The sequence below is a fragment of the Mytilus trossulus genome, chromosome 1 (genome assembly GCF_036588685.1).
Source record: "Mytilus trossulus isolate FHL-02 chromosome 1, PNRI_Mtr1.1.1.hap1, whole genome shotgun sequence".
Classification (NCBI taxonomy): domain Eukaryota; kingdom Metazoa; phylum Mollusca; class Bivalvia; order Mytilida; family Mytilidae; genus Mytilus; species Mytilus trossulus.
In genome coordinates this window covers 78,195,272-78,210,664 of record NC_086373.1, presented here as the reverse complement: position 1 = coordinate 78,210,664, position 15,393 = coordinate 78,195,272, and the positions used below count along the sequence as shown (strand labels likewise).

At 30.7% G+C, this 15,393-nt stretch overlaps 1 protein-coding gene across 2 annotated transcripts in view; it reads right to left on the bottom strand.

Moving 5' to 3' along the window:
• Positions 1-15,393, bottom strand: part of LOC134686002 (regulator of telomere elongation helicase 1-like) — a 34,267-nt gene that overhangs the window by 15,027 nt on the left and 3,847 nt on the right. For both annotated transcript variants that reach the window (XM_063545719.1, XM_063545710.1), the window contains exons 5-20: positions 14,846-14,927; positions 11,931-11,991; positions 11,179-11,263; positions 10,308-10,392; positions 9,624-9,689; positions 8,497-8,653; positions 7,820-7,858; positions 7,478-7,556; positions 6,565-6,665; positions 5,865-5,923; positions 5,065-5,139; positions 4,517-4,598; positions 2,534-2,666; positions 1,881-1,994; positions 1,574-1,614; positions 770-855 (exon numbers count right to left, since the gene is read on the bottom strand). In XM_063545719.1, the coding sequence (XP_063401789.1) occupies positions 770-855; positions 1,574-1,614; positions 1,881-1,994; positions 2,534-2,666; positions 4,517-4,598; positions 5,065-5,139; positions 5,865-5,923; positions 6,565-6,665; positions 7,478-7,556; positions 7,820-7,858; positions 8,497-8,653; positions 9,624-9,689; positions 10,308-10,392; positions 11,179-11,263; positions 11,931-11,991; positions 14,846-14,927 (1,345 nt within the window). The remainder of the gene's footprint in view (positions 1-769; positions 856-1,573; positions 1,615-1,880; positions 1,995-2,533; positions 2,667-4,516; positions 4,599-5,064; positions 5,140-5,864; positions 5,924-6,564; positions 6,666-7,477; positions 7,557-7,819; positions 7,859-8,496; positions 8,654-9,623; positions 9,690-10,307; positions 10,393-11,178; positions 11,264-11,930; positions 11,992-14,845; positions 14,928-15,393) is intronic.

Genomic DNA, 15,393 nt, shown 5'->3' with positions numbered 1-15,393 from the left:
GAAGTTACGACCATCACACATTTAAAGTTACGACCATCATGCTTGAATTTTTGAATGGCTATTTAACAAAAAATGGAATGTTTGAATGCATCAAATTTGGTTTTAATATCACCGGACTGCCGAATAGTATGTACGAGACAAGCGGTTTGGTTCAAATGAACCTTTTAGTGCACGAAAATCGGAAAAGAAAAACTTATCCCTAGAGTTGTCTCCCATCTCCGGATGGTCGTAACTTTTAGTTACGACCATCCGCTTACCACCAGTGATTTTGTACCTTACAATTTGATCCAACTTACATAGACTTCTACTTATTTTCATTTGTGATCTTGTTTGTGGAAAAGGGAGGCTTTGGGACTTATGTTTTATATAAGTCATATTCTTTACCAAACAGAAAAAAAAGACGATAAGTAGAAATATATTTAACAATAGGTCTAGCATGATTTTAGATTCCTCGGATAAAAGTTTACATTTTGAACATGAAAAACAACAGAAAAAAAGTTTTTCATACAAATTTTTTTAATAAACTGACAGTTTAATGTGTATGCATAACCCATCAAATACAAATAATTCAACAAGGATATTATATCTGACATCCTGGCACAAAAATTATGTTAAATATATATTTCTGAGGATGACAATCTATGTGTAAAATGTGGGGTTTCTATTGTTGATAATTACATAGATATACAAACACTATCATACGGGACACTTTAAACATTATATTTCTGAACATATTAACGATTGATAAGAAAAATGCATAACAACATACCTTCCAAAATTCTATACATTTATCCATTACTGGGTAAGAAGGAAAAAATATGAGTAATCCATTTGGAACTATTCTGGCAAAATTCACTGAAAAGAGATTAGAAATCTGGTGTTGTAGAAAGCAGTCATAATATATCTAATTATTTTAAAAAGTACAACAAGAACATGTTAGTCATTTAGATGGTTGTCTCATTTGGCAATCATATCACATCTCTTTATTTTCATTATGTGGCCAAACACCTTAAGAATAATATAAAATCAAAAGAAACTGTGCGAAATATACTTTTGAAAAAATAGTCACAAATCTTTTATTGCTTGTAAAATTCTAAAGAATTACCATAATAATCAAGGATTTTCTCAAGTTTTCAGTTTAGACGAAGGATTTTCAGTAGTTTGTTATTCTGCTAGCTATCTTAAGTATAAAATGTTTTCTGTTTAAAGTAAGGTTGCCTTATGCAATCCATTAAAAATGCCATTTAATAAAATTCTTGGTTCTTTTATGACAGAACAGATGATTGAAAATTCCTATGTGAGATGACAAATTCTCTATCTGTTTTTATTAGGGGTTAATTAGGAGTTCTTACACTGTGGTATATTTTACGATAAAATAAAATGACATTCTAAGAACTAAATTATTACTTCATAATATTTTTTTATGAAACTACATCAGAGGACAATCAAAGACACTGTCTGATACAGTATGAAATTCAGGCGTATATGATAGGGATAACCCTGATTCTAAGTGCCAACTGAATCTTGTTTTTAGAACCAACTTCACAAATCATCTATTTTAGATGTAACTTACCAATTGAATTTCCCAATGATGATTGGTAAGTTGGTGTGTACCTAAATAATAAAAGAAAAAACAGAAAATATCAAATAGAACAAACTCTCTTGGAAAGGAGACAGACTTATAGATGTTGAGATATTGTAATATCAAATAGATTTTCATGAACTAAAATACCATACAAGGCAGAGTAAAAGTAGATGTGATTTTTGATTTTGTTTTACAGGAACATTGAATTAATTTTAAATAGATCTAATGAAAAACAACTGGGTATTATATATAAAATAAACATACTCTAATTTTGTAAATATGTTATGCCACACACCTTGTTTCAAAGTTAGAATTAAGAGTGACACCATCCGGTCCTTTGTTCACAGTTCCTATCCAAACCTGGTGTTTTTCTATCACATGAGGATTTTCTAATGTCACTGGAAATGGTCTGAAAAAAAAGACATCAATACTAAAATATATTATAGAAGCATTAGAAACTATTAGTTACTCACAAACAAATTTAGAATTTGTCTGACGAGGCATCTTATTTTCCTACTTGGCATTAAATCATTATTACCTATAACAATCATTGTTTGTACCCTTTTCAATATTCTGCTTAATAAAATTAGACAATTATAGATTATCGTTGGCCTTCTCAATGAGATTTAGCTGGCACCACAAAAGTGACAAAAAGCAATCAAGTTGAGATGACCAATGATAATCTGTTTATCGCTATTTTTAATAGGCAATGGTACTTGCACACTTAGTTTCTAGCAATATTTTTTCATATCACTCAACTGTGTTAAGAAAGGTAGATATCAGTTAGTAAGATCAAAGGAAAATAAATTTCATAAAATAGCCAAATGAAAAAATATGTAATCTGTTTCGTTGTTCAAACACTAGCATTCCTGTTTTTTTTTTTAAATTCATACTTATTTTCATGAAGTAAGATTTATTTAGGTCCTATTTTATAGAATTAATTCTTACATTTGCATCTCCAGAGTAAAAGATGAAAGAGGTGACAAAGTTCCACTGGTTAATATAATACATTTAATGCCATGTGCCATCAAGTCTACCATGCTGTGTCCAGGGCTGAAACACCAATAGCTTAATGTTTTTCCTGTATATGAAAATTAGGCAAAATGTTAAACAGAAAATGCAAGAAGGTAATTCAATTTAAAAAATCTCCAACTTTCCTTTCCAATTTTACAATCATGAAAATGAAAACTGATCAATCTTTGAATTATCATATAACTGTATATATAACTATGGATTCAATTTGAATCTATTGCCGTGGTTGTTTTATTTTATTTTTGCTTCAGCATACATGCCAACTGACACTATTTGCGAGGGATTTCCCCCACAGAGGCTCCAGAACGGAAATTTAAAAGAGCAAGTTTGTCCACAATTTTAAACAAATCAATGAATTTTACAATGGCTATAGGCTTATGAAAGTATGAAGAAGCCATAAAACAACATCAGATATATTCAATGGCCCGGCCCCCCTTGAAGGTTTTGTATGAATATGAGAGCCATCTTGCATATAAAACCTCCATGGGCATTTTGAAGAGTTGGCAGGTCTGCTTCAATGATGACAATAAAATCTTAAAGATTCAGTGAAAAACTATAGACTATCATTTTGTTTCAAGAAATAACAAGAGGCTCTCAAGAGCCTGAATCGCTCACCTTAATTTTTTTGGTTGAATCTCTCATCAATGATTATTTTGGCTTTTCAATTTATTTAAATGTTCTTTGAATCGTCCTATTTTCTTCAAAAGCAAAAAAAAATCATTTTCTCCTATGTTCTATTTTAGCCATAGGAGCTATGTTTCTTGACATACAAGGAAATATAAAATTTATACTAGATACTCTGAAACTTATTTAGCCTAAGTTTGGCTGATATTGATACAGCAGTTTCAAAGGAAATGATTTTTTAAAGTAAGTCAACATGATGATCAAATTGTGAAAAAAAGTCTTTAAAGGGCAATAACTCCTTAAGGGGTCAATTGACAATTTTGGTCAAATTGACTTATTTGTAGATTTTACTTTGCTAATAACATTTTTGCTATTAACAGTTTATCTGTATCTATAATAATATTCAAGATAATAACCAAAAACTGCAAAATTTCTTTAAAATCATCAATTCAGGGGCATTAAACCTGCAAAACCAGTTACCCGATTCGGCTGAAAATTTCAGGACAGGTAGACCTTGACCTAATAAATACTTTAACTTCTTGTTTTATTTGCTCTAAATGCTGGAGTTTTTGAGATATAAGCCAAAAACTGCGTTTTAACCGGTGTTCTATTTTTAGCCATGACGGCAATGTTTTTTGACGAAATAGAAAATAAAACACAAACCTTATTTTATACACCCTACTGATCATTCAGTTAAAGTTTGGTTGAATTTGGTTGAGAAGTTTTAGAGGAGAAGATTTTTTAAAGTTAGCAAATATGATGAACAAATTGTGAAAAATTGTAATTAAAGGACAATAACCCCTTAAGGGGTCAATTGACAATTTTGGTCATATAAACTTTTTTACTCCATGTCAGATTTGCTCTAAATGCTTTCGTTTTTGAGATATAAGCCAAAAACTGCATTTGACCCCTATGTTCTATTTTTAGCAATGGCGACCATGTTTGTTGATAGATCAAAACTTCGGATACAATTTATAAACTAGATACCCTAAGGAACATTCAGTTAAAGTTTTGAAGTATTTGGCCAAGTAGTTTCAGAGGAGAAGATTCTTGAAATAGTTTACAACGACAGACGACGACGGACGCCAAATGATGGCATAAGCTCACATGGCTATGCCAGGTGAGCTAAAAACTATGGTATAGGTTGCCATTACAAATATATCTAGTTGAAAGAACATTGAATAAAATTATGAATCAAACTTAATTTTGACATTCATTAAATATGTGACATTGTTTGGTTTGAGAAATCACTATAATATTAATTCAGATATTTACCTATTTTATCAGATGTACTGCTATTAGTAGCCCAACTTGTTATCTTTTGGAATTTCTTAGGCTCGGTCTTCTGAATGTGAACCTATTGATGTAGTAATAGTATTTAAATTATTACTGAAACGAATTTTAGGAAATTCTAGACAATCTTGATAAATTCAAAATATTCACTAATTTATGCTTTTCCCTGTGTTTTAGCCTTCTTATTTGTCTATGCATTAGGCTTTCATTGGTTTGTGAATGATACAGCAAAAAAAAAATACATGTAGATTATCAAAGAAAATACAAGTGGATACTTCAAGATCAGATAATTAGTAGAATAATTCTTGCTCTTTCAAATAACATAAAACTATTGTAAAATGTCACAAATGTCTCTTATTATGTAGAAGATGTATATTCAATAGAATGAAAATCAATAGAAGCAAGAAATGTAAGTGAGAGTGACCTTCTTATTGAAGGATGTTGTAATAAAACCAGATGAACTATGAAATATGCATCATACCATTCCTATGGCATATAATTATACCTTCAACATTATATTTATAGAATACCTTATATGATTTAGCCAATTCAGCCATATGTAACTGCATGCTCCCTCCATCCGATAAATCTCGACAAAATATTATCTGTAATAAAATCAAACCTGCATAGTACAATCTTAAAATTCTTTATAAAATTGTATTAAAAAAAAAAAATATTTGTATATTTACTCATCATGCTAGGGAAAGCAGAAACGACTGTATGATGAAATTTGGAAGAACTTTATGTCAGCAATTCTTTCTAAGTTTGTTTTTTTTGTGAAATTTTGGTAAAGAATTGAGCCAATTTGAAATTAGTGTTTTAAAGCCAATTGTCCACTACAAGAAATCTTGTAAATCATATGGGACAACATCCCTTATGTGCCTCGAAATGAGGAACTCAAAAAGTCACTTGTAAAGAAAAAATCTCTGTGTAGTGATATTGGACATGTTTCTATTTTTTACAAATGACTGAGCTTAACCATTTATGGTGATAAGAAAAGTAGAGGAACATAGAATAAATGTGTAAAAACTATGGAGCTATTAAATGTGTTCAAAATATTAAATTTTAAAAGAACTTATAGTGTTAAAAGGGGGTTATTTTACCATAAGGAGCCCCATCACGATAGGATGTTCGGGGTATGCTAATTTACGGAAAAAGTAATCTCATTTCGTACCCCGAAAATTTAACCGCATATGTGAAACTGTCACAGCTTCAAAACGAGCTATAATACATACCCAAGTTTACGATATAAATGTGTAAACAATTAAAGATATTGACCCATATAGATAATTACTGTTGAGTAAAGACAACAGTATAATTGTAGACTAACCTTAAGTATATCACAGACTTTTGTGAGACCAGCTCCCTTTGTACTGAATCCAGTCAGTGCTTAAAAAGGAAAAATACAATGCTATAAATGGGGGGAAAAGGATGTTTCAAATGAAACAGAAATACAATTTACTTGGGCATTAATTTTCAATGTTACTCAAACACAAGATTAAAAAAAAGACATTATACAGCTGTTAACAAATATTGTGTCTACACCCAGGCCAGCTGATTTTTTTTCAATCCCCTTTTTGATCCCTTAAGATTTTGTAGCTGAAGGCAATAAAGGTAACTGTTGGGGAATTAAGAACATTCCCACAATGAAAAACTTGAAAAAAATTACTTCATCTTTGATGTGAAATCTGTGAACTAAAAACGTAAGTCCTTGTATATGTTAAGCATCATCAAGTTTAAGCCGTTCTCTTCACATCATTAATGATATTGTAAAATTGTGCTGTTTTTAGACATCAATAAGAAAATATGTTAATTGATACAACTAGAAACAATAGAAATTAATTTAGGCCTTACAATCTCTTCAATAATTGCCAATATACCTCCAAATTAATTTTTTATAACATTTCTTTCATTTTATTTATTTGCAGTTTTAATTACATTATATCTATTTAAAAATCATAACCAGCAAAAATTTAACACCATGGGTTCAACTTAATAATTGTCTAATAAGTGATTTTTCTAATACATACCATCTTGAGAAACATAATTTATTATCTTGTCCAGCAATTCAATTAAAAAGTTCTTAGTATCAAAGCCAATAGACACATTTCTCAAAAGCTCAAATATAAACCTGTAAAAAAATATATTATGTAAAGATATTGAGTCTGCAAGGTTCAGATGTACAGTAGTTGTCGTTTGTTTATGTAATTTATAAGTGTTTCTAGTTTCTTGGTTTTTTTTATATAGATTAGACCGTTGGTTTTCCTGTTTGAGTGGTTTTACACTAGTAATTTTTGGGCCCTTTGTAGCTTGTTGTTAGGTGTGAGCCAAGGCTCCATGTTGAAGGCCGTACATTGACCTATAACGGTTTACTTTTACAAATTGTTATTTGGATGGAGAGTTGTCTCATTGGCACTCTTACAACATCTTCTTATATCTACTTACCTGTTATTTCTTGTAATAACTATGAAGATGAATAATCACAAGCAAAATGAAATGACTATGTATCTTGTATGGTTTCCCTGAAACCAAATCATTATCAACAAGAATATTTGTGTATAACCATATTTATGTCCTGCCAAATAACATATTTTAAAGTGCTACTTATGCCATCATAAATAAATCTCTTTTTCTTCAATTTCAATTACAGGTCTATAAATTGAAGGTATTTCATTCTTTGACATTAAGTTAGCTGATATCTTGATGTATTCTTTAATAGACATTCATATTTTATAAAATATCTCTTTTTATACTTCACATCAAACTATCTTGAAGTTTAACACTCAATGATAATATAATAGTTCAAGAGAGTTTTTAATTTGTATTTTACAGTTTGAAGTGTTACATTTAGAATTAACTTGTTCCATGTTTATGCATAGTAAGGTTACTTTCAACTATACCCATAGTTTCACAATTTAGAAATACAAAATGAAGAGAACTCACATGCCAGGTTTTGTGACTCCTTTACCATTACTAGGAACAGGAATTTCATCAATTTTATTTTCTAGATCTTTTAATGTGGCTAAAATAAACAAAAATGAAAATATAGGCTATACTATTTTATACTTGCAAAAACTCTATTGCTTTCCTTAAGTAGAACATTACAAATTTTCCACATTGCTATTTGTCAGAAATCATACCAAACAGAACTCAAGTTAAATCTATATATGCTTCTAAATTTCAGTCAACTATCTGTATTTCTAACTTATTTTATCATGACTGCCATGTATTTTATTTTTTTTCATAAACGTATGTTTGTATGATTAATATTTGAACTAACAGTACCTTTTAACCGCAGAAGATCTTCAAGAGTAAATTCTGGTTCTGCAATAAAAGACAAAAAGTATAAAATAACAAGTTACAATTGACAATTGAACCTCAGGGGGACTACTTTAATGCACTGTGTATTTTAGATGAGGAGCTGGATTAGGAAACTATTTCAAGTTCCATAATTATTATTGTAACTTTGAGAGATTTTGATAAGGTATATGATATGGTTACAAGAAACTATCTTTTTCTACATAGTCTTTACTTGTTTTGATTCTGACAATGTCTCCACAACACACATTGTTGACTAGCATCAGATTAGTAAAATAAACTGATTTATTTCACATGCAAAGTTTTCATTTTTATATTACAGGGAAATCACAGCATTTGACTGTGGCCATTGTTATAAAAAAAATATGCAGTGCCCAAGTTGGTTACACTGCATTCCTTATTCATTTCACTCACAAAATGACAAATTTACCTGGTTTATATTTCTACATAAGCCTTTATTCACAAATACAAAAATACATTATGATAAAATTTCTGTATTTGGTAAGAATAACCAAGCATTTAATCTTTTGGGAACCAATCATAGAAGTTAATTAACGTTTTTCAAGTCTTTACAGTAGGAGTGAAGTTAAGATGAAATTAAAATTGTTTTACATGAGCACTTTTATTAAAGGAACATCCCTTACCAGGCATAGTTGAGGAATCTGTCATTTCTACCAAACTTTGATCTTCATGCTTTGTCAGTTCATAGATTTTTTCTGAGAGCTTTGCAAGTTCTTCAATGGCTGTTGCTAAATCAGTAGAGGTTAAATCAAAGGAAGAACTATCCTCACAAATCTTTTCCTGAAAGTGATTTATTCGTTTCTGATCAGTTTCTGTGTTTATAACAATACAATGTAAACTACCATATTATAAGGCTAAAAAATTTATGTGACTCTCATTTTTAGAATTTGATGATTTTCATGTTTAGTTAACATTTTAATTTGAAATCAAAATATTTTTGCTACTACTCCTCTATTTATAAATAAACTGGATATTTATGAAAGACATGCAAAACTACACGACATCTGTCTTTAATTTTTTTTTAAATCTACATTATCCAGATACAATGTACAGAATGCACTTATCTAAATAAAGACAAATTCTCACATAAGTGTTTATCAAATTCCAAACCTTTCATTACTTTCTAATCTTTTTTTTAAGAGCTTGTCTAGTCCAATTAAAGAACCTTAGTGAGCACGCTCACATACCACACGTCCCCTCATTGTCATTGGAGAAATTAAATAAGTGTAAGAAAGAAAAAAAATTGTATAAGAAAAATTAATTTCCTGCCAATATGCACATCTAAATAGTATGTCCTTATTATCTACAAAATTTCATGAAACTCTGTTTTGTGGTTTCAGAGGAGTTGCAATGACAAACTGTTGCAGAAGTACATTGAAGCAAATAAGTTCAAAGGGGCGTAACTCCTAGAAAAAAAATTGAATCGCAATTTCCCGTGGATATGCACAACTACATAGTATGTCCTTATTATCTGAAAAGGTTTCGTGAAATTCTGTTGTGTGGTTTGAGAGGAGTTGTGATGACAAGAAACAGGACTGACGGACGGACAGACGGACTGACAGACGGACGGACGGGTCAAAAACATTATACCCTCCGCAACTCCTTTGAGAGGAGTTATGATGACAAGAAACAGGACTGACGGACGGACTAACAGATGGACGGACTGACAGATGGACGGGTCAAAAACATTATACCCTCCGCAACTCGTTGCGAGGGGTATAATTAAACATCTATATTATTATCATCTTACCAAATTATGAGCTTCATCAAAGATGACAATGTTGCCTTGGAGTTCAACACCATGAGCTTTTCTTGACTGAAAAAGAAGGTATTGCAACTGAAAAATCTATAAAAGAATGTTTCTTTTCAATGTTTATGAAGTAGAAATCACTGGTATTTACAGACACTTTAAGCTAAATTTAACTGTGTTTCGTAAATTAAAATGCCGATTGTGAAAAATTTACTTGTTTTGAAAATATTATACAGTGTGAAGTAATTACTATGCAAATAGACAGAAAACTAAATGACAGAATTTGAATGAAATTAAAGAGTGCTCTTACAAAATGATTTTATAAAACTGACTAAAAGAAAAATGGGGTTATGGTCCAATTTTTAGCCATACTACAAAAAAGAATGATTTATTAAATTAAATTATCTGACTTATCTCCCCTTATACAGCAAAATTTAAACATTTTTTTATTCAATTAATGAAAAAATATTCTATATTTGTAAAAAAAAACCAGAAGCAATAAGTATATAACATCACAAAACTTTCTTCATTTATATGAAAAGTCTTAAAAATGACTTGTATTCCTAACTCAAAATTTGCTTATAGGTTTCTGCAATTTTACAATTCAATTTGGTGAAACCCACATGCAAAAAACTAAATAATATCATGAATCTTAAGATACTTTCATATGAACACAAAACTTACTTTTGGATCTAGTAAATAATTATATGGCATAAATATAATATCTGCATCATTCTTTAACTCTCTAGCTAAGTAATATGGACATACTCTACAAGAAGAATGTATAAAGGGTGGCTCATTAAAAAATATGACAGAACATCAACAATTACAAAATTCTATCTTGACCACCCTGGCATGTCTTGTTTAACTGATTATACCATTGCTGTACATATACTAGAAAGAGAAAATGAAGTTACTCACTACTCATATTGGAAATTTCATATCATATTAGAGGACATGTCATTTTAATTATACAAATAACATCTTTTATTCTGAATTGAAGAACAAACAATTGTGAGGGTAAATTATAAAGAAAGTCCTGACTGCTATGAACAAAAGTTGTTAAATAATTATTTTATTTGATTTTTTGGTGTATTTACGCCACTTTAAAGCACCACATTTAGGCTATTTCGTGGCAATTAGTTTTTATAGGTGGAAGAAGCTGGAGTGCCTTGAGAAAACCATGACCTTTGAAAGAAAAACTGACAATCCTAGCCAATTAAGATTGGAGTTGAGTGCACCCACATGAGCAGGGTTCGAACTCACAACCTCAGTGTTGACTGGCTTATGATTACAGTAGTAACTACTTAGACCACTCAGTCACTGTTACAGTAATAGAGATCTTGAAGTACGTTGAAACTTCCATTCATCAAACATCAGTTAAATTTATCCTACAAAACAAGACAGCAAAAAGATGACTCCCCTTTAAAACTTTTGTGTCCCACAGAAATTAAGAAGCCAGAAATGTCACTGTAAATGCAAGCTTATTATCAATGATGTGTTTGTTATGGTAACAAAAATAAATATATGTAAAATTGACAAATGTCACTCTTACCTCTGTTTTTCACCATAAGTAACCATATCCTCTATGTCTATAACATTGCCAATCAAGGAACGTGCATCACTATTTTTTTTTATATCTGGAAATATATTGTTTTGAGAGATAATTTAGTGCATTTTAAACCCATTGAAGACATGTATACAGATGAATATTCAAATCATGATTAAAGAGCTAAGATATTTTTCAATGTTAATCTCTCCATCATATAACTGAAAGATTTCACTTGATACTGGAAATAATAAAATGCCAGGTTTATAAGGTTTTTAATAAAGTTTAGGAATGTAATATAAAACCTATGTTGGTCAAGCACAAAGTTTTATATGTGTATTTTGCCTAACCTGAACTAATTTGTTATTTGTACAAAGAAAATCTATGTTTTGGAAATATGTTCTGATGATCTTTTTTTGCAGCAAATCAGTGTCAATGTCCAACCTTATACTCTGCATTGTAGCTTGTGATATGTTGTTCTGATAATAATATGGTTTTTTGGTAAACTACCCTTTTCTTAAATAAAGATCATGTTTGGATCATGAAACTATAAACAAGATTTCTGCTCTTCATATCGCAAATTTAATAATATAAGTGATAAACCATTTTCAAGTGACCCTCAATTAAAATTTTACAGAAGTGGCCATTCTATGGTTAAAGCTACAACTTGAAAAGTGTTGATGAACAGGACTGAAAATAAACCCGTACTTTGAATAAACTCAAGATAAATTAAACTTTTGATCAAATCACCAACATACCTTCCAATCTGTTATACATGTGACATGTTCTAGCACTGACTTTTGCTCTACACATATGAACCTGTAAGGAATAGGATCAGTAACAATCATTCACATTTTCTTATACATGGGTATCAGCCATTCAGTTTTAAATAACATAAAACCATTATGAAGCACATAAAACAGCATTTATTTTACCAGGTGGTACATGATTAAGTTAGCTCTTGAAGGATACTAAGTAATTCAAGTGCAACTAAGTAGAACTGTTTTCATGGACTAAAACTTACCTTTGCCTAATAGCTAAATTCATAGTCAGAATGTTATCCCGATATGAATATTAAGGTGGTACCCAACACTTTCACTAAAATTAATTTGGCTCGTTAAATTTTCATAAAATTTCGACTAAGTATTAACTTTGAAAAATTACACTGGTTATATAGCAGTTTGACAAACACCAATTTTGGTCATTGAGAACCTTAATATTTTGTTAACAACACAATGTAATTCAAACGTTTAGCTGACTTTACAGAGTTATCTTCCTGTAGTGTTAGGTACCACTTTAAAACAGCTTGTTTTTACTAACATGCAGTGCCAGATCCATGAACTGGTAACTGATTAAAACTGATGACTAGTGTTTATATGGCCATCTATCTTTGGGTCAATAGCAATGTAAATCAAAGAAATTTTACACAGAAACAAGAGGCTCTCAAGAGCCTGAATCGCTCACCTTATTCTTTTGGTTAAATCTCTCATCAATGATTATTTTGGCTTTTCAATTTATTTAAATGTTTTTTGGATCGTCCTATTTTCTTCAAAAACCAAAAAAAAATAATCATTTTCTCCTATGTTCTATTTTAGCCATAGGAGCTATGTTTCTTGACATACAAGGAAATAAAATATAAAATTTATACTAGATACTCTGAAACTCATTTAGCCTAAGTTTGGCTGAAATTGATACAGCAGTTTCAAAGGAGAAGATTTTTTAAAGTAAGTCAACATGATGAACAAATTGTGAAAAAAGTCTTTAAAGGGCAATAACTCCTTAAGGGGTCAATTGACAATTTTGGTCAAATTGACTTAATTGAAGATCTTACTTTGCTGAACATTATTGCTGTTTACAGTTTATTTCTATCTATAATTATAATCAAGATAATAAACAAAAACAGCAAAATTTCCTTGAAATTATCAATTCAGGGGCAGCAACCCAACAACTGGTTGTCTGATTCATCTGAAAATTTCAGAGCAGATAGATCTTGACCTGATAAACAATATTACCCAACGTCAGATTTGCTTTAAATGCTTTGGTTTTTGAGTTATAAGCCAAAAACTGCATTTGCCCCCTATGTTCTATTTTTAGCAATGGCGACCATGTTTGTTGATAGATCATAACTTCGGATACAATTTACAAACGAGATACCCTAAGGAACATTCAGTTAAAGTTTGGAAGTATTTGGTCCAGTAGTTTCAGAGGAGAAGATTTTTGTAAAAGATTACTAAGATTTACGAAAAATGGTTAAAAATTGACTATAAAGGGCAATAACTCCTAAAGGGGTCAACTGACCATTTCCGTCATGTTGACTTATTTGTAAATCTTACTTTGCTGAACATTATTGCTGTTTACAGTTTATCTCTATCTATAATAATATTCAAGATAATAACCAAAATCAGCAAAATTTCCTAAAAATTACCAATTCAGGGGCAGCAACCCAACAACGGGTTGTCTGATTCATCTGAAAATTTCAGGGCAGATAGATGTTGACCTGATAAACAATTTTACCCCATGTCTGATTTGCTCTAAATGCTTTGGTTTTTGAGTTATAAGCCAAAAACTGCATTTGCCCCCTATGTTCTATTTTTAGCAATGGCGACCATGTTTGTTGATAGATCATAACTTCGGATACAATTTACAAACGAGATACCCTAAGGAACATTCAGTTAAAGTTTGGAAGTATTTGGCCCAGTAGTTACAGAGGAGAAGATTTTTGTAAAAGATTACTAAGATTTACGAAAAATGGTTAAAAATTGACTATAAAGGGCAATAACTCCTAAAGGGGTCAACTGACCATTTCCGTCATGTTGACTTATTTGTAAATCTTACTTTGCTGAACATTATTCCTGTTTACAGTTTATCTCTATCTATAATAGTTTTCAAGATAATAACCAAAAACAGCAAAATTTCCTTAAAATTGCCAATTCAGGGGCAGCAACCCAACAACGGGTTGTCTGATTCATCTGAAAATTTCAGGGCAGATAGATCTTGACCTGATAAACAATATTACCCCATGTCAGATTTGCTCTTTATGCTTTGGTTTTTGAGTTATAAGCCAAAAACTGCATTTGACCCCTATGTTCTATTTATAGCAATGGCGACCATGTTTGTTGATAGATCAAAACTTTGGATACAATTTATAAATTAGATACCCTAAGGAACATTCAGTTAAAGTTTGAAAGTATTTGGCCCAGTAGTTTCAGAGGAGAAGATTCTTGAAATAGTTTACGACGACAGACGAAGACGACGACAGACGACGGACGCCAAGTGATGGCATAAGCTCACTTGTCCCTTCGGGACAGGTGAGCTAAAAAAGGCTTGAAGATTTCCAAAGTTACTTCCATTTAGGGAATATTTAAAGCATATAATTAAAATGTCAGATAATAAATATAAGCTATTGCACAATTCCCTTAATATTTATTAGATATTATTGGCAGTTGTAACTTATTCTATAATATTGTCTAAAGAGCTGCTCTATCAAAACAACCATGGGAAACAGAGAAGGCATTTTGAAATCTATAGGTGGGTATCATGAACAGTAAAAATATAATTCAAATCTAAATTTGCCTCTATAGGGAGTTATCTGTTTTTAAAAGTGCTTACCCTGATCACCATGTGTGTTTAAACAGAACAGCCATAATCTATTTGAATGAACTGTTTGACTTACTTTATTGGAATTATTAGGTTCTTTTCTAACTTGTTCCTGTATACACAGCTGCTCTCTGGATCCTATAACACTCACTTTAACACTAAAATATAACAGGTTGCATATGCAATTATATACCTCAATTATCAGTTTCAATATCATACTTAAATTTATAAAAAAAAATCAAAAAATATTAACAAGGTAAGGGTTTGACCACACTTTCCATGACCCCAGGTATACAATTAAATTTCTACTATGAAAACAAAATATTTTCGCGACTTTCTGTCAGACCACAAAGTATGCGAATAGTAATTGCTTTTTATTCATTCATTTAATTGATAAAAATGAATGAACTAGAAAAAAACTTTTGACATACAAAATGTACATACTTAAATAAAGATATCTCTAAAATGTTCCAATTCGTCTGAGAATATTTGCATAGACATGGGAGGTAACTGGTAAGTAGATTTAGTTGTGAACATAGCAGCATCTTATTTTTTTAGGGAATGCTGTAGGAAAATTGCGTTCCTTTTTTTTTCTTTCCAAAACTATACACATGTAGATTGTAC